General features: G+C 37.8%; 1 protein-coding gene across 1 annotated transcript in view; it reads right to left on the bottom strand.

Moving 5' to 3' along the window:
- Positions 1–5,876: 5,876 nt before the first annotated feature.
- DCHS2 (dachsous cadherin-related 2) overlaps positions 5,877–23,808 on the bottom strand; it is a 134,650-nt gene continuing 116,718 nt past the window's right edge. The window contains exons 17-20 of the mRNA XM_067734645.1: positions 14,475–14,605; positions 11,533–11,819; positions 10,461–10,593; positions 5,877–8,503 (exon numbers count right to left, since the gene is read on the bottom strand). Of these exons, the coding sequence (XP_067590746.1) occupies positions 5,877–8,503; positions 10,461–10,593; positions 11,533–11,819; positions 14,475–14,605 (3,178 nt within the window). The remainder of the gene's footprint in view (positions 8,504–10,460; positions 10,594–11,532; positions 11,820–14,474; positions 14,606–23,808) is intronic.

Genomic DNA, 23,808 nt, shown 5'->3' with positions numbered 1-23,808 from the left:
CAATATATATCTTGACTCTATTCACCTCCACTTATAACAGCCCAGCTGAACTACAATCATCGCCAGCTGAGATTACTGCAATAGCCAATTGACTAGGGTACTATTACTGCACTAACCTGCTCCCCACCTCTGCATTGGCCTATTTTTCACAAAGTAGCCAGTTACTCTTCAAAAATGTAAATCAGATAATATCATATTTCTGGGCAGAAGCCACCAATGACTTCCCATAACACTTGGAACAAAATCTGAAGCCTTTTACCATAACCTACAAGACCCTACATAATCTGAACTCTAGCTACCCCCATGATCTTATTTCATGTTACTCTTCCTCTCACACTAATTCTAGACCACTCTGGCTTTAGTTTTCCAAACACTCCAATTGCTCCTACCCAAGGTCCCCTGTGCTTGCTGACACATGTACCTTCAATGCTTTCCCCTCAGATCTTTGCATGGCTTATTCACTTCATTCAGTTCAAATAGCATCGTATCAGAAACCTCCCCCAAAGATTCAATCAGGATTGCACTGCTGTATTCCACCACAACCTTGTCAATGTCTTTGTTCTTCTTTATAGCTTTTAAAATTTTTTCTTCATATAACACTTAACATTACTTGAAATTGTATTTTTATTTTTATCTCCCTCAATAAAAAGTAAATGTTATAAATTCACTGGCTTTATCTATTCTCCTAACTCCTGTATCTCCAGAGCCCAGATCCATGACTTGTCCACAATAGGTACTAAGTATTTGTTGATTAAACCTATGAAGTATTTCCCAATTATCATTTCTCATAACTGGTTACAGTACTTTTTATTGTCATAATAAAAAGAAATACTTTTTATTGCTTTTATATTTAAAAAAGTTCTTTCCTACCTTTATTCTATGCTTTTCTTCCAGTCCTTATGGTTTCATTTTAAATTTTACTCATTAATCCAGTTAAAAATCAGCTTTGTTTATGGTATGAGAAGAAATACATCATATTTACCCCCTCCCTCAATTCCCCAGTATGCATTTATTATTGATAAATAATCTGTACTTGTTTAAAATATCACTTTTAACACATACTAAATATATGCATATATAGAATTTCCTTCATAAATTCCTCATATTGCTTTTATTTTATATTTTAATAAGTTTTGATGTAAACATTCTAGGCATATCTACTGAACTATATTCTCTTCTCTTATTGGTAGAACTTCATTCTGCTAGGCATAGGGCAGTTGTGGTTTAATCCAGGAACTGAAATTAAATTAAACCAGTGTGCTTAGTCAGGTAATGTCATTGTCTCAAACAATATGCTTTTGAATGTCATCTCTAACTTGTTTCTATTATGTCTAAAACTCACAAGAAATGTATGTACATTTTAAGGAAGGGAGAAAGAGAAAACAAATCAGATTGAAGAAGGAATTACCTGGTCATTTGACTTTATCTAAGATATTCTATAATATTTTGATAAGCTCTTTACACTGACTTTCTCTCTCTCCTATGATTGGTTAAAATCACAGAACTATGTTAGAATTCCCACCTAATGAGGTCAAGGCTTATGCATCTCACCCTCAAACTATTGCCTTGTCTGTGCACATTCACATATGTACTCATTCATTCTAAGAACATCTGTATTTCATAATACAGGTGGAGACCAGGCCTTTGCCCTGAGGGTTTACTATCTAACAACAAAATCCATGTATTTAGTTTTCTAACCAAAATAAGGCTTTCTCACTCAAGAGATGCACTTGTGCATCTGCTATTTATTTGGTACACTTTCCCCTCTCTACTACTCATTTCACAGTTTTGGCTTAGCAAATATATTGGGTGAGATGAGGAAAGTTATATAGACCAAAACAGTAGGAAGTGCTAAATTGTCATTAAATAGCCAAGTGCCAAGTGTCTAAGAGAAAGAAATAGTCTGATACTCCAGTCATTTGGGGTTGATTCTTTCTAAGATTGCCATAATTTTGTTTCTAAGAGACAGATGTCTTTGATGAATATGGAATCAAAATAATTTATGTCACCAGAATTCAAATAAAATTGACAATACTTGAGAACAAACTATCGACTATGCCTATATTGTGGCTTAAAAGTTATATAAAATGTAGTATTTTAATATAAAATCCCAATTACGAAGCAAGTGCTCATTTTTAAAGAGGATGAGCTACCAGAAAAAAAGACTAAGTACTAAAATTCCATATTCTGTCCCAACTGCCTTCTGAACTTTCATTATTTGGTATGAAGTCACCAACTTAAAATTGTGGCTCTTGCAATGCCAAAGTTATGTAGAGTGGGGAATAAAGTAAGGCAATCATTCCGATTTTTTAATTCTTTAATTCACCAAAAAGAAAAAAAAACAAACCCATCCCACAACAAATTCAAGTGCTATGGTCAAATGCATTCTAGTTCATTGTCGCCTAGCTTTAGGTTCACAGCTTGATAAACCTAAATTTTCAGATGATGGAGGGAGAGACCTGAGAGGAGCAGATAAGAAGGAGAAAAGAAATTCCTTAAAAAAGAGAGAGATTCCTCAACAGGATGAACCAGGAAGGGCAAGTGACTCAGCAAAATCTTTACACTTAAAAATTTCTTTTTACAGGTCCTTACCCTTTTGCCTTCTTGTATTTCTTTACCCATGCCCTAAACTATTCCTTTTCAGATTTGATCCTCTCTTTTCTCTTCTGTCCTTTGTTCCTTCTCTCCTTTCCTCCTTCTCTCCCTCCATCTTTACAATGGATGAAAGCTACTTTCAGTGACTCACACTGGAATGCTTGGTTTGGGTCATAAGCAACACTTCTGCAACTTTCCTGGTCCTGGCATCCCTCTTGGACAGAATGATTATCCATACAAACTCTCCAGCTATGACCAAACAGATAGCTCTATAGTTTCGAGCTCAATGAAAATAAACCCAATGAGCTTATCCATGACATCATGTGAGAATCCACTAGCCATCCATATCCTTCATTGCTCTGAAGTGGGTTAACATCTTAGATCCTCTTAGTTATGTCTTGCTTTTTTTTTTAACTTAAAGATAAGGTATGTGTAAAAGGTCAAAACAAAAGTAACAAAACATGTTTGGATGGAAATAATTTTTAAATTAATAATTAATTTTCATCACCATAACTTCTGGAAAACACAGAAAGGGGGACTCTGAAACTGAGGGTAAAGGTGCTGAGAAACACAAGCCCTGTCTCACAAGGACATCTATCATGGACCAAGTGTGCACACCTGTAAGCAGCTGGTAGTTTACAGTGCATTATAATATTTTTAAAGAACAGTTAAATGATCAAATCCCCAAAGATGCTGCATTTTTCCTTTTCTTTGCCTGGGAATCTGTTTTGGAAGCTAACTCCATGATTACTACTAGGACATGGAATTTTGATATCCATTTGGTCCTGATTTACACCAGTATTTTTAAGGCTGCCAACGAGAAAGTCCAGAATTTCAGGCAGGCAAAATTCCACAAGAGACAACTGTCTTTTATTTTATAGCTTATGAATTTGGGGCTTAATATGATTTTCCACTAACAAGTTCTGTACCCCCTCCAGAGTGCTAAAGCTGGTGTGTAGATCAGCAAAGTAACACAGAACATATGAGGCAAGTTAATATTAAACTTGAAGGAAAACTGTACAAATTATATTGTTTACTTAGGAAAAAAGCACTCTAGTTGAAAGGGCTGACATATGATTTACTGCAAACACTTAACCAGCATGTTCACATTTTTACTCTCAACCCTACTGTAATAGTCGTTTGGCAGTGGTGTGGCTTTGGATACTGTATTAATAAAGTCATCAATTAAAAATCCACTAGATGTTGGTAAGGAATAGCTCTAAATTCTTCATGTCTTCTGTTTTTATTAAATGTTTAGAAAAAAATGCAGAATCGTGTCCAGAATGAGGAATAAAATCACTGGCAAATAACTTACAGAAGAGTTAGATAGATAGCTTTTTAAGCATAAGTAATGAATAACCTGTTTAATTAAAAACAACAAAATGTTCTTGCTTCCTAGAAATAATTCTGTTGCAAAACAAAACTTCCATGTATAATTAGAAAAGAAAATCAATATAGCATTTCTTCGTATGCTCAAAGGAATCTTTCGAAGAAAATCAAAAAGAGAATAAACATTGGAATGCTGTAATAATAATTATTTTTTTTTAGAAAAAACCATGAAATCTTCTTCTCCGGATGCCATGAAGAAAAAGAGAAACATGCATTCATCCTTTAATATTTAAGCGTTCCATGCCTAAATCACTTTCCCTAGGATTCCAGGCTTCTCCCAAAGCCTTCATGTTTCATACAGTTTCTAATATATATTTGATAAAATCAGCATAGGAACTCTTAGAATTATTTATCTACAAAACTAGATATCAAACATGGCATCCTAAAATGTTTTACAGTAAAGAGACATTAGTCATCCCACATAAATTTACAGATAGGACTACTGAAAGAAAACATAAAGGAAATATTCCTATAGCTGAATCCCACACTAACTACTAAGAAAACTACACCAGATGCCCTCTAGACTCGACATTAGAATCCTAAACTCTTACTCAAAAGCCTGGCCACGTTGCCTACCATGGATGACTTTTGGACCAGCCTCATCAGGATGTGCTCTGCTTTCTTGGAAGGGATAAGAATCTCTGACAGATTCTCAGGCTCACCAAACAGAAGGAGATAGCATTTTATATATACATATATATATGTGCACCACACAGTACCACTATATTTCTGAAACCATAGTTGTACAAAATAGAATTATTTTAACCATGTTGCCAAACTGTTCTGCCTAGTGACAGTTGAAGCTAAATAAGAGTATAAACAAATGGTAGAAAGACTTCTGACATCCATTCTTAACTTTTATAGTAGGAGTATTTATATAAAAAAATCTTCATTAAAAATATATTGCTATGTTACTCTATGAAATTTATTATTAGCAAATAACATAATTTTATCTGAGTGAAAAATTTTAAACTGACATTGAGTGGATAAATTATTTCTCACCAAAAGTTACTGAATGTAGAAGAAAATAAAATGAAGAAATATACACAAATTAATCTTCAGAGTTTAGTGTCTGTACCCGTACCATGTTACAAGACAGAGCATTGAAAAAAAAAATCATTTTATTTGTAAAGAAGGCCAAGGAAATACGTCTTCAGTGGCAGCCAACCACACATTATTGCTTTTATCAATACTGGCTCTCCATTAAGAACATGCATTTCTGGTTCATTTAATCAAGAATAATTTTCTTATTTGGCACAGAGGTATGACAAATTTCATTCTTAATTTCTCATTAGATTTCCAAAAGACACCATAGTAAATTCAAATTATGGCTAAACTCCCCAAGTGTGGCTTATGGGGAAAATGGGGAAACGCATCTCCAAGTATATCAGATCTGCAGAAAACTGCTTCACTTTACAACTTGTTTATCCTTCCAAATTTCCCCTCTCTGCTACTTTTTGTCCTACACTCATTTTTTATTCAGTCTTTACTAATTTGTTTTATAAATAGCAGAATCATCAGCAGTAAAGTGACCAGAATACAGTATACTTTATTTCCATTTATTTTCATATAAACGTTTTGGCAGTCAGCCAAGTTCACTGTGTCCTTTGGAAATCTAACCATACAGAAGACCAGGTGTGACAGAATATACACTACTTAATATATACAAACTTGAGTCCTGAGAGCAAAACATAAAGGTTAAAAGACAGGGTAACTTCTCATTAAGACTGAAACAAATTCTCCAAACTTAAATGAGAGGGTTCTAAAAACCTAGACTAAATTATATCCCTCACTCATAGATAAATGAACCCAATCTCAAGGAGCTCACTTAGGAATGTTTTGTCCAATCATTCATGACCAATGGAGAGCAGGTGCTTGACATCACAATTGTTTTATATTTGAGCTTCATCTGCTGCTTTAGGTTCATGGCATGTACCACTCAGATGTGTTCCTAATAACTCTCCATCTGACAGCAGCGGGGTTATGGCAGGGGTCTGTGTGGTCAGCAGAGAAAGGGATGGAGAAAAACTAGGCGTCATGGCTTTCGGCAGAGAACTTTGATGATAGCGAATGGGGGAGTGTGGGTATTTCCGAAGTCCCTGCCCCAGGGTTATGGCTGGCAATCTTGGTGGAACTGCTTTAATCCCGGGCTGGGCTACTGCTGTTATCAAAGGTGGTGGAAAAACAAAAGATTTCTTCTCCTTTGGAATGCCAGGTATATGTAAGTGCTCATCCTTTAGTTTTGCAATATCATTAAATACTGATGCAAGAGGTTGGAACTTGGGTTCCCAACTAAGGAGATAATCCCAGTGATAGTTGCCTCTTACATCATGATCAGAGTTTCTCTGGGTTGAAAGAGCTGCGCATCCTGCTTCCTGATCACCTGAAATAAAGACGGCCTCTTTTCTGACATCAGCCAGGATGCCCACTTTTCCCTCTCTCTTCTTTAGAGGCTGGAGTAAGATGTTATTTTGAACATAGGTAGTGCCACAGCCCTGTCCTTGATCTCCTTCCTCAAATGTATGGCTGGTTTCTGCTGTTTCAGCAGTGACCGCCACATCAGTTTCCCCAGACAAACAAGAGAGCTGGTCTGATTCCCTTGGAATGCCGGAGTCTGGCACCCTGGACTCCCGATCACTCAGAGCTGAGTCAGAGTCCTTTCTGTAAGGGTGCTCATTTATCCTCTGGATTTCCTTATCTTCTGCAGTTTCTCCTTCCACAGAATAGTGACCACTGGAGTTTGAGTGCCTGTACAGATGTGCAATGTCCTTCTCCATAATTCTTGTTAAACTCAACCATTCAGGCATGGAGTCCACGGGCACTACCTCATTATCACTCTCATTAGTTTTTTGGAAGGGTTTCAGCGTGCTGGCATCCCTGGTCGGTCTCACACTGATATCTAAGGATGATGATGTTTTCTTTTCTTCAAAATTGTTTATTGCATCTTTTTGTTTATGTCTTAAAATAAGTACAATTAGAATGAAGACAAGTAACAAAAACACTAAAAAGGAGACAGTGAGACTGATCAAAAAGCTGCTAGCTGATTCTGTGGAGTGTTTTCCTTCCAAGGAAAAAGACACATTCACAAAAACAGTACAAGATGTAAACTTGGAGTCCGGTTTGGGGCTACGAGCAATTATTTTCATTTCGATGGTGTCTTCTTTGCTGACTTGACTTTTTATTAGGGGAAGGGCTCCACTTAAATAAATATTTCCATTAGTTTTATTTACTGAAAAGAAGGGAGATGGAGTTTCGAGGGAGTAAAGAATAACTCCATCAATACCAGCATCTGCATCTGATGCTTCCACTCTGCCAATCAATTGTCTTACATTACTCTTTTCTGGGAGGTTGAAAAAATATTGATCCTGAGTGAAAATGGGTTCAAACTCATCTATCCCTTCAATATCCACCCAAACCATTAAGGAGGCTGTTGAGTCACCCTTGTCTTTGGCCTGAACTGTGAGGCAGTATTTTTTGTCATGTTCATAGTCAAGGACTTGCTGAGCACGAATATCCCCTGATAAGGGGTCAATGAGGAAGAGGTCATGATCGTGCGGCATCTCATGAAGGAGAGAACAGGGTGAAACTATAGAATAGGTCAAGTCTCCATAAGGACCCGTGTCAAAATCCAAAGCATTTACAGAACATATGGTGGAGAAAACAGGAAGATTTTCAGGAACAGCACAGTTCAAGTTTGGGAACATAAACTGAGGTGCATGGTCATTATCATCCAGGACATTGACAAACACAACTGCAAAAGAAAACTGCTTCTTTTCTTCATCTGAAGCTTGGAGAGTTAAAGTAAATTTTATCGTTTCTTCATAATCCAAAGGTTTAATCAAATAAAGAACTCCAGTTTTTTCTTCTAAGTGAAAATGCCCCTTCTCATTTCCAGAGATTAGATGGTAGACGATTTCTGCATGTGAAGCCACATCACAGTCACTTGCTGAGACCACAGTGATGGGGCTCCCTCGAGGGGTACCTTCCTTGATGTGGGCATGATATTCCAGACTGCTGAATGCAGGTGGGTTATCATCCACATCGAGTACTGCTATTGACACAGTGGCTGAGGAACTCAGTGGAGGGCAGCCATGGTCAGAGGCCAGAAGGACAAGCTTATGACTGGCGGTTGCTTCTCTGTCCAGATTGTGAATCAACACCAGGTAACCAACTTGCTTGTAAGTATATTCTGAATGAATGAAACTAGTTTCCACATAGAAATTGTTCTGTGAATTGCCACTGATGATGGAATATTCAACATGAGTGTTTTCATGGGTCCAGTCATGGTCAACAGTTGTAAAGGTGACAAGTGTGCTTCCAATTGGAGTGTCTTCACTCAAGCTAAGATTATAATATTCTATTGCAAACTCAGGGGCATAATTGTTCACATCTTGTATTTCTATCTCCACTAAGGTAACAGCCTTCAGGTCAGGAATCCCACCATCACTGGCTTCAACAAGAAATCGAATTGTTGATTTTCTATCCAGAAGTAAGACGGGATTGATAGTATATACTGTGCCTGAAAAACAAGACATAGTCTTTCAACGTTGTGAAGTAAAATTTTCATGATCATCTTAGTCAGCAAATATTTACTAATATGTAAAGATATCTGTTAGTTACAACCAAAGGTAACTCCAAATAGAAAATTTAGATTATTACATTTATACTTTTGTAACACTTAAGATTCAGAAATAATATTCATGGCATTCACACTATTAAATATGTGTGCTGCTTGAAGATGACTTTGCCATAAGTTTTTAAACATTTTATTTTTATATAGTAAATTGTTCCATTATTACTTTTTAAAGAAAATGTATTCTTATTTGAATAACTTATACCCCATTCTACTACGCATAGACACATGTATAGAGACATTCTGGCATAAAGATATTTACTCTGGAAATGCTGGATGGCACTCATGCTAGTCAAATGAAAGTAGTAAATATGATAATGCAGACTTACAACTATTGCTGAATTCTAGAGATGCTTTTCCTAAAGCTCTTGTTTAATTCAGCAAGTGGGTTTTTCCCCTATTGATGAAATATGTGTAATACGTTTTATCATCTTAAATATAGAAATATATAATTTTTATAAGTATGTATGTAACGATATTTTTCTAAGGAAAATGTGTCTTAAGTATGGTCACAAAGAAAGAATACAAAATGGTATCTTTTAAATGCCACATTTCAGTTTGGGTCCCACCATGAACTCAGTTGACCTGATAATATTCAAGATTTTAAAAACATTCTAATCAATGCAAAGTCTGTTGATAATGCATATCAAGCAAAAGTGTTGCCAGGATCGAGTGCTCAGAGGGACGACGTCACACTGCAATTTGCTGTGGCAGAGAGAGCGAGACAGAGAGAGAGAGGAAAGCCAAATTCTTGACATGTTCGAGTCCACCCAGTAATCATTCATCTACAGGCTGTGTGGCAACATTACCTACTTCTGCCCGTTACCATACTCTGAGGGCCTCATACTGGTATTTTGTGACTAAATTCTCCCTTCAGGTAATCCTGAGGTTAACTTTTTAAAATTGAGAATATAATTGACATATAACATTATATTAGTTTCAGGTGTACAAAATAATGATTCGATATTTGTGTAACTGCAAAGTGATCAGCAGAGTAAACCTAATTAACATCGATCATCCAGAGTTTGACTTATAAGTCAGCTCTCACTTGTGAAACAACGCAGTGGTGGGTGGAGATGGGGAACACACAGTGTAACGTGTCCCAGCCCTGTTCTTTTCTAGCATGTGCTCTGCTAGGGACAGCACTTTGCTAATTATTCACCTTTATCAAATTTAGCTTTTAATGTCTACTTGCTGTTAAATTTTCTCTATACAATGCTTTACTTTTCTAACCTGAAATCCTTGCCTGAATGTATTTCACAACCACAAATGTCTTGATCTCTGATAACAAAACGAGGAGCCTTGGGAGACATCAAAGAAACCAAAACATCCTCAATTGTTTTCACTTAGTAGAGATGCTCAAATAATTTTCCTTTTTGTTTTTTTGGTTTTTTTTTTTTGGTCCTTGTTGAATATGTGATGCTGTTACTGAACTTCTTGTACTTGGCTTGGAAAAAAAGCTTCTAAACTCTGGTAACATGAAGTCTTCAGTTTTAAATGAACCTCTTTGACTTCATTTTGATTCTTGTTGAGGCCTGGGCTAATTACTTCAACTGTGCTTGGTTGGCTGGATGAGCTGGTATTTACTATACTGAGGTCTCTGAACTTCTGTGCATTTGCCAGCATTTAATCAGTTCCTTTTGCTTTCCAGCCATTGAGATGTTGGAGAAGAGAAATAGCACCAGGATCTGCTACCACAGCATTTGACGTGAAGAGAAATAAGAAGGTGGTGTCTTTGATACCAGCGTGTGGGGATGGAGGTGGCACATTTGGAAAGGATTATTTCAGGCTTCCACCCTGTAACTCAAACCTATGAATGCTAAAGCCACTATAAATAACTCACCATTTGTAGGATCAATTGAAAATGTCTTAGAAGAAGAAAGGATCCTGTAAGAAATGTTCTCGTTGCTTTCCACATCTGTGGCCACCACGGTCAGCACTGCGTGCCCCACAGGCACCGATTCGGAAATGGTGACCTGAGGGGAAAAGAGGGCGATGGGCACTGTGCTTAAAGGTTGTAGCTATTTTTATGAGCAGGGTCAGAACCTGAGGCCCTTTTATTCATTTTGCTTATAGTAAAGATAGAGAACCTGACTTTTTTAGGCAGATTAATTTATAGAGTGAACATATTAAGAAGATTGTATTAGCAGTTCCAGAATTCAGAAAAACAAAAACTTTTAAAATTTTTCATTCAGTTTTGATTTTTATTATGAAAAATTTTCCTTCTAAAAATTATTTCTGTGTGGTAGAGGACAGCTAATGCATTTACTAATGTATTATTATACTGTACATTTTATAATTATGAGCATTGTATTATTTAACAAGCCTTCACAGAAGATCATTACTTAGGTTAGCTTCTCTCCTGTGTTTACAGGTAAACCTTGCATTTGTTACATTCAAGAGTCCTGGAGCCCATATCCAAGTACTTAGGTGAATGTTATCATTGTCCTTACTTCTATAAACATATACTATGCTCTAAAATCTACAGTTTACACTGTAGAGTTTTGTTCATGATTTGTTTCTGCAAAATGTTAATCAATATATTCAAAAATACATGTCTAGGAAAGAAAAGGTTTTCTCAAATTAACTGCAGATAATCCAAACTACCTTATTGTCTTATTTGTGGCTTTGCAAATATTAGGCAAGTCCCAATTATTATGAACAACTGGATCCCAATCCCTAAAAACTAGAAAAATGGTGACATACTTTCATATGATGATTTGTGACACATACCTAAGAAATTGAATTGAATGTGATATTCAATTCCATATGTACTTCTGTCCTCCATAATATTAAATATAAAACTCTCAGCAACAACTTAGGCAGTAAAAGCAGTGAATACTGTCTGTTTGTCTAAATTAGTGTCAACATTATTCCCTATTCTTTCAAGTTTCAACATCTCTTAAGTTCTCTACCTGGTAAGAATCTTGAGAAAATACTGGTGGGTTATCATTGACGTCCAGCACATGGACGATGAGTGTCCCTTCCGTGTGGTGCACCAAATCTGAAATTTGGATATGCAGCTCATATTCAGTAGCTTCTTCAAAGTCCAGTGTTTTCACTAGCACCACTACCCCAGTGTTCCGATCAATAGCGAACTTAGTTCCAGGATTACTCTCTTTGACGAAACTGAAGATGAAAGCTGGATTCAAATCCACATCATGAACTGATATCTGAGTCACAATTACACCAGGCAAAGAATCTGAAATAGTCATGACCACTGTCAGTCTCCATTAAAAGTCATCCTTTGAAATATTTTTCTTTAACAGTTCAATCCAAGCATTTTGATTTTAAGTCCAACATGATTTGCTATTTATTGGCATGATTTCTCATACAAGGCTCGTTATGAACTGAACAAAAACTCTGAAGAATTTATGAGCCCAATAAAAGTGAAAATTTACCAGTGAGTATGGAATTGAGGAAGTAGGGTATATTCAATTTTTATATTACACTTTTCATCATATGTTTATAACACAATTCCAGCACCAAGAAACATTCTAAGCCACTTATTTGTACTATATAGTTTCTATATCAAAACCATATATTAATGGGGATGTGGGTGGGAGGAAGGTTATTACTCAAAACATTAATACAAAACATAAATTTATGAAAAGTAGGCAAGATTTAAATGAAAATATTTGGATGCTAAAGTTAGAAATAGATACTTAGTTCCTTATATTCATTTTTATAAAATTATTTCTTTTGAGTGGTACACACTGCTTCCTTCTCTTAAAATCTGACTCTCAAAATTATAAAGACTATAGAAAGTGTACATCATACTAGTGATGAAAACAGATATCTAATATTATTCACCAAAAAAATCACAAATAGATGACATGGTAAATGTCTCACATGTCATATATGTTCTCTAGCCTAAACTGCCAAGACAGGGACTTTGTTTTGGAGCTGACAGGTATGGTGCAGGTGGAAAGAAGATGCCAAGGCATTCAGAATAGTTCCACTGTGTGGGAGACTCATAATTTTCATGTTTCAAATTTGAACATTCTTGACATACACCAACCACACTTGACCCCTTTCAGTATGTTTTGATTTATACAGCTTGTTCTTGTGATATATTTATCCTGGGCACATTGCTGCATTTTGATTCCAGTGCATGTACTCTTACCTTCAGTAAAAGCTGGGAAAAATATATCCAACTGGTGAGAGGCAAAACTAGACAATTTTTTATTGGCAGAGTATTTTAGATTTTTAAAAATATTTGTAGGTATCCTTATATATAAAAATTTCTGGAATATAGCCCTCTGCAAGCAGTAATGTTTATAATTTGTTTGGAAAGTGAACATAACAAAATGTTAAGCACATTTTAGGAAGAAGTTGGATATTAAGAGTGAAAGGAGAGAGGATAGTGAAGGGCCACTATTTGCAACTTCAACTATAAAAAGTTGGGTTGGATTTTACCAGTACAGCCATTGACCACAAACAACTTTGAGATCACAGACTATGGAGTCTTCATATAACCCAGAGACCCAAACAATTAAGGCTAATCAGAATATAACGTAAAACTTTGTATTTTCAACCTCTACCATTAATGTGGTAAAATTTTTCTGCAAATGTTGAAGTTTAGTTTACACTAGAGGAAAATGATAACTCTGTGCGAGGAACATCCAACTCCCTTCACTTATTACTTGTCATTAGTGTACTGCAAATAAAACTGAGCAGAACCTTATGGGGCTTTCCTGGGACAGATTCCCCACCATGTCCTCCCCCTTTCTTTTGTCTGTAGAAAAATTTTAGTCAAAGAATAGATTTAGGGAATTCCCTGGTGGTCCAGTGGTTAGGACTCCATGCTTTCACTGCTGAGGGCCTGGGTTCAATTCCTGGTAGGGAAATTAAGATCCCACAAGCCTCATGGCATGACCAAAAAATGAAAAAAAATAAATAAATAAATTTAATCAGAGAAGTGAGGAAATACAGAAACAAAAGAAAAGTAGTCAAACAGGACAAAATCATAATAGTTTAGTCATTAAGCAAGGTCAAGGACCTTTAGCTCCTCCTCAAGGGCTATAGATAATATTCTGGGCCATATTCTTTGAGCTGTTTTGTAGATACTGAAACCTCTACCAGATCAAGAAGTTAACTATATGATGGCCAGGCTGTAGCCATGACATAAGCTGCCACAATTCTGAGAACCAGCCTTAAAGAAATGGGAACAAACCGACCCTGGAACTGAAGATTAACTGGGCTTAAAGCAATCAAGATGATGCTGATCAGACCACCACATGACAAATTTCAACTTGATCCTCAGAGCTGACTGTGCTCTTCTGCTCATAGCCCCCTCCCTCTGGCTGTACACCCATGAAACTCCCCTTTAGAAGCTCTTGCCCCCTGATCAGCAGTGGGGAATTGGCCTTTGGACACAAGTATGTTTTCCCCTCCCAATTACTGGCCTCCTGAAAAAAATCAGCCTTTCCTTTCAACACTTGCCTCTTGAGTTTGGCTTTCGAGTGGTGAACAGCCAGACCTGAGTTCAGCAACACAAAGACTAATAGTGTTATTAGTCTAAGAACATCACTGCCTCTCAGGGGAGCTTTATGGTGAGCAACGCAGTCAACAAAAGATGCTCTTCATAGAGATTTCACTTTTAAGCAATGTCCATACACATAAAGAAGCTGTGTGGAATGCTGGTTTGACCTTGGGAAACCAGCCTCCTGCTGGTTTGAATGCAAATCCCAACTTTAACTTTTAACTTCTTTGACATTTTCTATTTTGTAAAATGAAGATAAAAACTACTTATGTTATGTGGTTGTTGAGGATTAGTACTTATATTTCACATAGCACCCAGCTGAAAAAATTGTAGATGATATACAAGTTTGATATTTCAAATCACCACACTTACTTTCTGCAACTTCCACTGCTTCAGAGGGGAGAAAAGCCGGGGCATTGTCATTTGTATCAGTCACTTGTATCTTGATCACAGTTGTACCAGAAAGCCTGGGTATACCTTTATCTGTGGCTTGTACAATCAAGCTGGTTTGGAAAAGAATCAAGGAATGTTATCCATCATTCAGAGAATGAGAAAACAACATAAATATGAAATATCCAGTTGAAAACTTAAAAATGAGCTGAATAGCTACTTTTATGTCTCCCCTGACTTTTCTAAATGGCATCATTTAAAATTTATTTCATAAGAATGGTAGCCTGAAATGTATTTGTTTTTGACACATTTAGGGAATCAAATCCAAAGACTAGGGGTTGTGAAGTATTTAAAACAGATGAACTCTCTCTAGGAGACCGACTATAAAATTCAGTCCTTTCTACTAAGAACAACCTAAAAAGTACAAACACCAGCACCTGTTTTTTAGATAAGGAGATTGCCTCCAGCCTGGACACATGGCCTGGGTACTGCTACATATTTCCATGTTACTGCACTAACAAAAGGTAGAGCCACTAAAAGATTGCTTTGTATTATTTTTTTTTCAGATCTAAATTGCAAATCAATCAAAATTGTAGAATTAAGAGAGGGAACTGCCATGAATAATACATGTGCAAAAGAGACACTATTGACTAGGACTATAAAGTAGAGGTAAAAGTCCATGATTTGAAAGAATTTACACACAGTGATTCAATCTCTCTCAGATGATGGTACAACTCGCTACTCCAGCAGCCAACTTAGAAACCTGATTAGTGTCTTCAACTTCTCCCTTTCTGTCACCACCCTGACAACATCCAACTAGTTATGAGTCTTATAGATTTTACCATCTGAATATGACTTGGATCAGTGTCCCCATCCATTTCACTCCTACCTTCAGAGCCTCAGATGGGCTGATCCACCATCTTGCTTTGCAGGAACTGAAAGGTTTCCCGGGGCATGGGACTTTCAGTTTTTTTTAAAACAGGACAGTCCTAGGCAAACTAGGACAAGTTGGTCATTGTAGCCTCATCCCCTCATCATCTTTACCTGGCATTCTGTGTATTCATTATACCTTTTCTCAACTGGAGTACTTGTTACTCATCAATCTGCCTACTGCAAGTCTCACCTGCTCCTCTTCATCCTCCACATTGCAACTCCTCAATTGCTCTATCAAAAATCCTGGTTTGAAAACCTGACTCCCCTATTTAAAACTTTTCCTTAGCTTTCCATGTCTACAAGAAGTAATACAGCCTTGTGCACATACACGATCTTCTATGACACAGCTTCTGCCTGGAATTCTGGTCCCTACACCATCTTTGCCTTTCAAAGCTCACATCTCTGTAAGATTTCACTGACCTTTCATCTGATTTAGATGCCCCTTTCTCTACCCCATAACACCCTGTACATTCTTCCACCATAGCAATCATCACCTTTTCTTCTTAATGATTTGTCTGCCTCTCCTATAAGTTCCTTAAGGGTAGATGTCTTGTCTTATTTGATTTTCTTTAATATATTTTGAGCACTGGTTTCTCAAGATTTGCTCAAGATTATAAATGTATCAGATGACAGAGCCAGGATTCAAGCCCAGGTCTTGGTTGACTGGAAAGCTTGTGCTCTACTATATGATACTTTTCAATATGCCTCTATTACTGTGTATATATCACACCCTAATGCATAATCATTAGCTTTTCACTCCCCTCTAAACACTATGAGTTCCAGAAGGGTAGCTGAGTAATAAACTAAGCTGTCAATTGGAAGATGATCTTCATTTCAGAAGTGGAATTAGTCTTAGCCAGTTGGTGATACTATCTTTTAAGAAACGGAGACTTGGAAGTTGACACACTTCTACTTTATTTTCCATTATTAGCTTACCTGATAAGTGTTCTTTATCTTCCAACCTTAAATGTTTAAAATGATGTAAAATAAGTATCAACTTTTTGTTGGTTTAAATTCCACTTAGTAGCAAATGATCACTACTTATCTATTGCTCATGAAGAACACAGGCTGCTTTCTACACTATTGAAGTGGGGACATCAGTAGAACAACTATTTAAATTTCACATTTCTAGAGCATAGGAATAATTCCATGTAGAAAGTTAATTTTGTTAGCATGAATGTAAGTCAGGTACACATGGAAAAATTTTACTAAAAATAATCAACTCATCATGTTCTCTGCCCCTGCTGCCTGCCCCTCCCCAATGTCATACTAAAGTCTCAGCCAAGACATCAAAGTATGGCTCTGTTGATTCTTCCACTGTAGCCTTAACCACTCTTATTTTCACAGTACTATAACTTCAGGGGTTCCATGTAATGCCTATGTCAGGTTAAAAAAGCAAGATTCTTTGATATAGAGAGAAATATGATTCTGTTTCAAAACAAAAGGACAAGTCAATGGTTTGAAGAACAAATGAAAAATTATGAAGGTAGATCCACTGAAATTCTACACATAACTTCTAAGGGACCTCAAGTTTTCTGTGATGGCTCCCTGGCAGGTTTTGTAAAACTCTTAGCTTGTCCAACTGGTTCCATGTTCCAGAACTGCTGCCCTGATTAGTGTATCAGCAGAGACAATAAATGAAGCTGACCAGATAAAGACAGTCCCATTCTAGTTCAGAGCATAGTTCTCCTACTCTACCACTGATGGAAAGCTATTTCTTACTATGTTAAAGTTTAAATGAGACTTTGACCAGGCAGAATCTTTTCTGATTGCCTTAATATTTAAGATGGTGGTAGAGAACTTTTTCAAAACTCTCTCTCAACAATATATTAAAAGTATACCCAGAATTAAGTGTTCCTACTGAAATTCCAAGAGAAATAAAAATATCAGCCAAAATCATAACACCTTTGAAAGGAAGAGCTATGACTTCTGGTTATATCTACACACGTTTTATTTCCTCTTCCTCTAGACATTCTGCTGTAATGATGGCAAAAGAATTTAAAATAAGGTATATGTTGATAAGGCTAAAAAAGAAAATGTGAGAAGATATTAGTGAGTGGAGTGGGGGAGAAATTTAAACTAATTTCTGGAAAATGCAAGCAGATTGAGAAGTGGTTACAGATAAGTGGGCCAGAGAAAACCATAGATTAAAATGCATTCTGCATTTGTAAAGAGATAAGGATGAGTGAGAAACAGATTTGCCCTCATATAACCAAGGAGAAGCTCAAAACATGGCAAAGGGCAGGGTGAGATATCTAGCTAAAAATAGCTTAAAGATTCTTTTAAACTCAAAATCCAGAACAATCAAGTCCCCTTGCCCATTGCTCTTCACTCCCAGGCAAAACAATGTCTGATGTTCATACTAAGAGTAAGTAATATCGAGGGACTGTCTCTGAAGAAATGAAATCCCCTCCCAAAGGGAAAAAAACTCTCTCTATATACCGTTATTTGTATGTCATCCTGCAAAGTAGTCAGGTTCTTCTCTGGTTCATCTGAAAGCCAAGTGTGCTGGTCAATGAGATCCACCCAGAGAATCTGACTTTGCTATTGCCTCACTTAGGACCAAGGATTGTTAGTTACTTACAGAAAGTCTCCCACATGAAAAAGAGAGTGGAAAATAGACAAAGGGAAAAAATAAACCCAAAGGATGCAGAGATCTTGACAGAGAAAAAGACAATGTTAAAACAATTCTAATTAATGTCCTTGGAGACAATAATAGAGATAATGCATAAAACAAGAACAAGATGCTATGGAAAAGCTCAAAGATTAAGGAAGAGATTTTGGAAATAAAAAATACAAAATATTCAAAAAATTTCAAACCAAAAAGTGAAAAAGAAAGTTTAGAAGGCTATAATTAAGAAAATCTCCAAGAAAAATAAAACAACAACAACAAAAAAACCACACACACAACAAGAAATGGAAAGTAGGGAATAAAACATCACTGACAAAGGATCAATCCTGGCAGTCTAACTCTTGACTGAATAGGATCCAGGAAAAAGAGGCAGGGCAAAGTAAACAAATAAAACAAAACAATAAACAAAAGGGAGATAATTATCAGTGAAATAATACAAAAAATAGAAACATTTATCCTCATTAAAAGAGCACACCAAGTACTCAGCACAAGGAAAGACCCACACCAAAGTACATAATGACAAAACGTCCAAACATTGTAGATAAAGAAAATAACCTGAAAATTTCCACAGAGGATGGAAAAAACAAATCATATACCAAACACAGAATTAGAATGGCATCAGATTTCTCAATAACAAAACTGAGTTTTAAAATATAACAGAAAAATGCCTTTAAAAATCTAAAAGAAATGTTCAACTTCTATATTATCTATTGCATAAATCACATGTGAGAGTAGAATAAAGGCATTTTCAGATGTGCAAGAACTCAGAGAATTTACTTCCTTGGCACCTTTTCCTACAAAACTACTGGAAGAAAAAAGTAAGAGAAAGACACGGGATCTGAAAATCATAGGCCCAATGTTGGAGAACAGTAAAACAAAGTCACAAGTCATGGGGTCCAGCTTTGCAGCGGGCTTAGGGAGTCACACTGTCCAGCTAGATCAGGAGGGCAGAAAGCAGTAGGACCGAGGTCTCCAAGGAACAGAGGACTTCACAGAATATTTGATATGAGAGGCATATCAGTGGAGAAAGATGAGTGGGCATGTCTGACAGAGCTAATGGAATATTTACAAGGAATTAAGTACATGGATATAGCACATCAGGTGAGCAAAACCCAAAGATAATCATTAATGCTGGGGATAAGGGGGAGGGTAAGGAAGGAAATATAATTATACAGTATGACCTGGCTCTGAAGTAAACACCTATATACTCATTTTATGTAAACACTGATTATTGATTAAATGAATAGTGCTATGAATACAAAGACAGAATTGGATGTAAGAAGGTAAAAATATTAAGCCTGAGAGACCTTCAAGATGGTGGAAGCGTAAGACGTGGAGATCACCTTCCTCCCCACAAATACATCAGAAATACATCTACATGTGGAACAACTACAGAACAGCTACTGAATGCTGGCAGAAGACCTCAGACCTCCCAAAAGTCAAGAAACCCCCCACATACATGGGGAGGACAAAAGAAAAAAGAAAAAACAGAGACAAAAGAATAAGGAGGCGACCTGCACCTCTGAGAGGGAGCTGTGAAGGAGGAAATGTTTCCACACACTAGGAAGCCCCTTCACTGGTGGAGATGGCGGGGTGGTGGCGGGGAAGCTTCGGAGCCACAGAGGAGAGCGCAGCAAAAGGGGTACGGAGGGCAAAGCAGAGAGATTCCCGCACAGAGGATGGGTGCCAACCAGCACTCACCAGCCTGAGAGGATTGTCTGCTCACCCGCTGGTGTTGGGGGGGGGACTGGGAACTGAGGCTCAGGCTTCGGAGCTCAGATCCCATGGAGAGGACTGGGGTTGGCTGAATGAACACAGCCTGAATGGAGCTAGTGTGCCACAGTTCATAAGGAGGGAGTCCAGTAAAAAGTTTGGAAGTGCCTAAGAGTCAAGACACCATTGTTTCAAAGTGTGCCAGGAGACGGGATTCCTACCCTGTCTGCCCACAGAAGGCAGAGCACTGCTTAAATGAACTCCAGAGGCGGGCACAAGCCGTGGCTATCAGCACAGACACCAGAAACAGGCATGAAACGCTAAGGCTGCTGCTGCTGCAGCCAACCAAAAATCCTGTGTGCAAGCACAGGTTGCTATCCACACCTCCCCTCCTGGTAGCCTGTGCAGCCCACCAGTGCCAGGGTCCCGTAATCTAGGGACAATTTCCCTGGGAGGACACAGAGCATGCCTCAGGCTGTTGCAAAATCATGCTGGCCTCTGCCGCCCCAGGCTCACCCTGCATTCCATACCCCTCCCTCCTGCCAGCCTGAGTAGCCAAAGCCTGCTAATCAGTCTCTCCTTTAACCCCCTCCTGTCTGGGCTAAGAACAGATGCCAGAGGGCGACCTACATGCAGAGGCAGAGCCAAATCCAAAGCTGAACCCCAGTAGCTGTGCGAACAAGGAAGAGAAAGGGAAATTTCTCCCAGCAGCCTCAGGAGCAGCATATTAAATCTCCACAATCAACTTGATGTACCCTGCATCTGTGGAATACCTGAATACACAACGAATTGTCCCAAAATTGAAGTGGTGGACTTTGGGAGCAATTGTAGACTTGGGGTTTGCTATATGCAACTGACTAGTTTCTGATTTTTATGCTTATCTTATATAATTTTTAGCACTTGTTATCATTGGTGGATTTATTTATTGGTTTGGGTGCTCTCTTTTTTTTATTAGTTTTTATTTTAATAACATATTCTTTTATTTTTTGTTTTAATAACTTTATTTCATTTTATTTTATTACTTTTTTCCCTCCCTCTTCTTTGAGCTGTGTGACTGACTGGGTCTTCATGCTCTAGCCGGGAGTCAGACCTGAGCCTTGGAGGTGGGAGTGCCGAGTTCAGGACATTGGGCCACCAAAGACCTCCCAGCCTCACGTAATATCAATTGGCGAGAGGTCTCCTAGAGACCTTTGTCTCAACGCTAAGACCGGATCAGCAAGCTCCAGTGCTGGACACCCTATGCCAAACAACTAGTAAGACAGGAATACAGCCACACCCATTAGCAGAGAGACTGCCTAAAATCATAATAAGGTCACAGACACCCCAAAACACACCACCAGCCATGGTCCTGCCCAACAGAAAGACAACATCCAGACTCATCCACCAGAACATGGACACGAGTCACCTCCACCAGGAAGCCTACACAACTCACTGAACCAACCTTACCGACTGGGGGCAGACACCATAAACAACGTGAACTATGAACCTGCAGCCTGCAAAAAGGAGACCACAAACACAGTAAGTTAAGCAAAATGAAAAGACAGAGAAATACACAGCAGATGCCGGAGCAAAGTAAAAACTCACCAGACCAAACAAATGAAGAAGAAATAGGCAGTCTACCTGAAAAAGAATTCATAGAAATGAAAGTAAAGGTGATCCAAAATCTTGGAAATAGAATGGAGAAAATACAAGAAATGTTTAACACGGACATAGAACTAAAGAGTAAACAATAAATGAAATTTAAAATTCTCTAGAAGGAATCAATAGCAGAATAACTGAGGCAGAAGAATGGATAAGTGACCTGGAAGATAAAATAGTGGAAATAACTACCACAGAGCAGAATAAAGAAAAAAGAATAGAGGACACCCTCAGAGAGCTCTGGGACAACTTAAATACACCAACATTTGAATTATAGGGGAGCCAGAAGAAGAAGAGAAAAAGAAAGGGACTGAGAAAATATTTGAAGAGATTATAGATGAAAACTTCCCTAATATGAGAAAGGAAATAGTCAATCAAGTCCAGGAAGCACAGGGAATTCCATACAGGATAAATCCAAGGAGAAACATGCCAAGACACATATTAATCAAACTATCAAAAATTAAATACAAAGAAAAAAAATATTGAAAACAGCAAGGGAAAAGCAACAAATAACATACAAGAGAATCCCCATAAGGTTAACAGCTGATCTATCAACAGAAACGCTGGGAGCCAGAAGGGAGTGGCAGGACATATTTAAAGTGATGAACGGGAAAAATCTACAGCCAAGATTATTCTACCCAGAAAGGACTTCATTCAGATTCAATAGAGAAATTAAAACCTTTACAGACAAGCAAAAGTGAAGAGAAATCAGCACCACCAAACCATTTTAAAACAAATGCTAAAGGAACTTCTCCAGGCAGGAAACACAACAGAAGGAAAAGACCTACAATAACAAACCCTAAACAATTAAGAAAATGGTAATAGGAACATGCATATCGATAATTACCTTAAATGTAAATGGATTAAATGCTCCAACCAGAAGACATAGACTGGCAGAATGGATACAAAACAAGACCCGTATATATGTTGTCTAAAAGAGACCCACTTCTGGGCTTCCCTGGTGGCACAGTGGTTGAGAGTCTGCCTGCCAATGCAGGGGACACGGGTTTGAGCCCTGGTCTGGGAATATCTCACATGCCACAGAGCAACTAGGCCTGTGAGCCACAATTACTGAGCCTGCGCATCTGGAGCCTGTGCTCCGCAAAAAGAGAGGCCGCGATAGTAAGAAGCCTGCACACCACGATGAAGAGTGGCCCCCACTTGCCGCGACTAGAGAAAGCCCTCACACAGAAATGAAGACCCAACACAGCCATAAATAAATAAAATTAAAAGAGTCCCATTTCTAACCTAGGGACACATACAGACTGAAAATGAGGGGATGGAAAAAGATATTCCATGTAATGGAAATGAAAAGAAAGCTGGAGTAGCAACTCTCATATCAGACAAAATAGACATTAAAATAAACCTATTACAGGAGGCAAAGAAAGGCACTACATAATGATCAAGGGATCGATTCCCGAAGAAGATAAAACAATTGTAAATATATATGCACCCAACATAGGAGCACCTCAATACATAAGGCAAATGCAAACAGCCATAAAAGAGGAAATCAACAGTAACAAAATTGTATGGGATTTTAGCACCCCACTTTCACCAATGGACAGATCATTCAAAATGAAAATAAATAAGGAAACACAAGCTTTAAATGACACATTTAACAAGATGGACTTAATTGATATTTATAGGGCATTCCATCCAAAAACAACAGAATACACTTTCTTCTCAAGTGCTCATGGAACATACTCCAGGATAGCACATATCTTGGGCCACAAATCAAGCCTGGGTAAATTTAAGAAAATTGAAGTTGTATCAAGTATCTTTTCTGACAACAACACTATAAGACCAGATATCAATTACAGGAAAAAAAACTCAAAAAATACAAACACATGGAGGCTAAATGATACACTACTAAATAACCAAGAGATCAGTGAAGACATCAAAGAGGGAATCAAGAAACACCTAGAAGCAGGGCTTCCCTGGTGGCACAGTGGTTGAGAGTCCGCCTGCGATGCAGGGGACACGGGTTTGTGCCCCAGTCTGGGAAGATCCCACATGTCATGGAGCGGCTGGGCCCGTGAGCCATGGCCACTGAGCCTGCACATCCAGAGCCTGTGCTCCACAAACGGGAAAGGCCACAACAGTGAGAGGCCCATATACTGCAAAAAAATAAATAAATAAAAGAAACACCTAGAAGCAAATGACAATGAAAACACGATGACCCAAAACCTATGAGATGCAGCAAAAGCAATCTAAGAGGGAAGTTTATAGCAATGTACTCCTACCTCAAGAAACGAGAAAAAACTCAAATAAGCAACCTAACTTTACACCTAAAGCAATTAGAGAAAGAAGAACAAAAAAAACCCCAAAGTTAGCAGAAGGAAAGAAATCAGAAATATCAGATCAGAAATAAATGAAAAAGAAATGAAGGAAAAAATAGCA

Source organism: Pseudorca crassidens, chromosome 4 (assembly GCF_039906515.1).
Source record: "Pseudorca crassidens isolate mPseCra1 chromosome 4, mPseCra1.hap1, whole genome shotgun sequence".
Taxonomy (NCBI): Eukaryota; Metazoa; Chordata; class Mammalia; order Artiodactyla; family Delphinidae; genus Pseudorca; species Pseudorca crassidens.
Note: the sequence above shows the minus strand (reverse complement) of the source record. Positions and strands in the feature narration are given on the sequence as shown.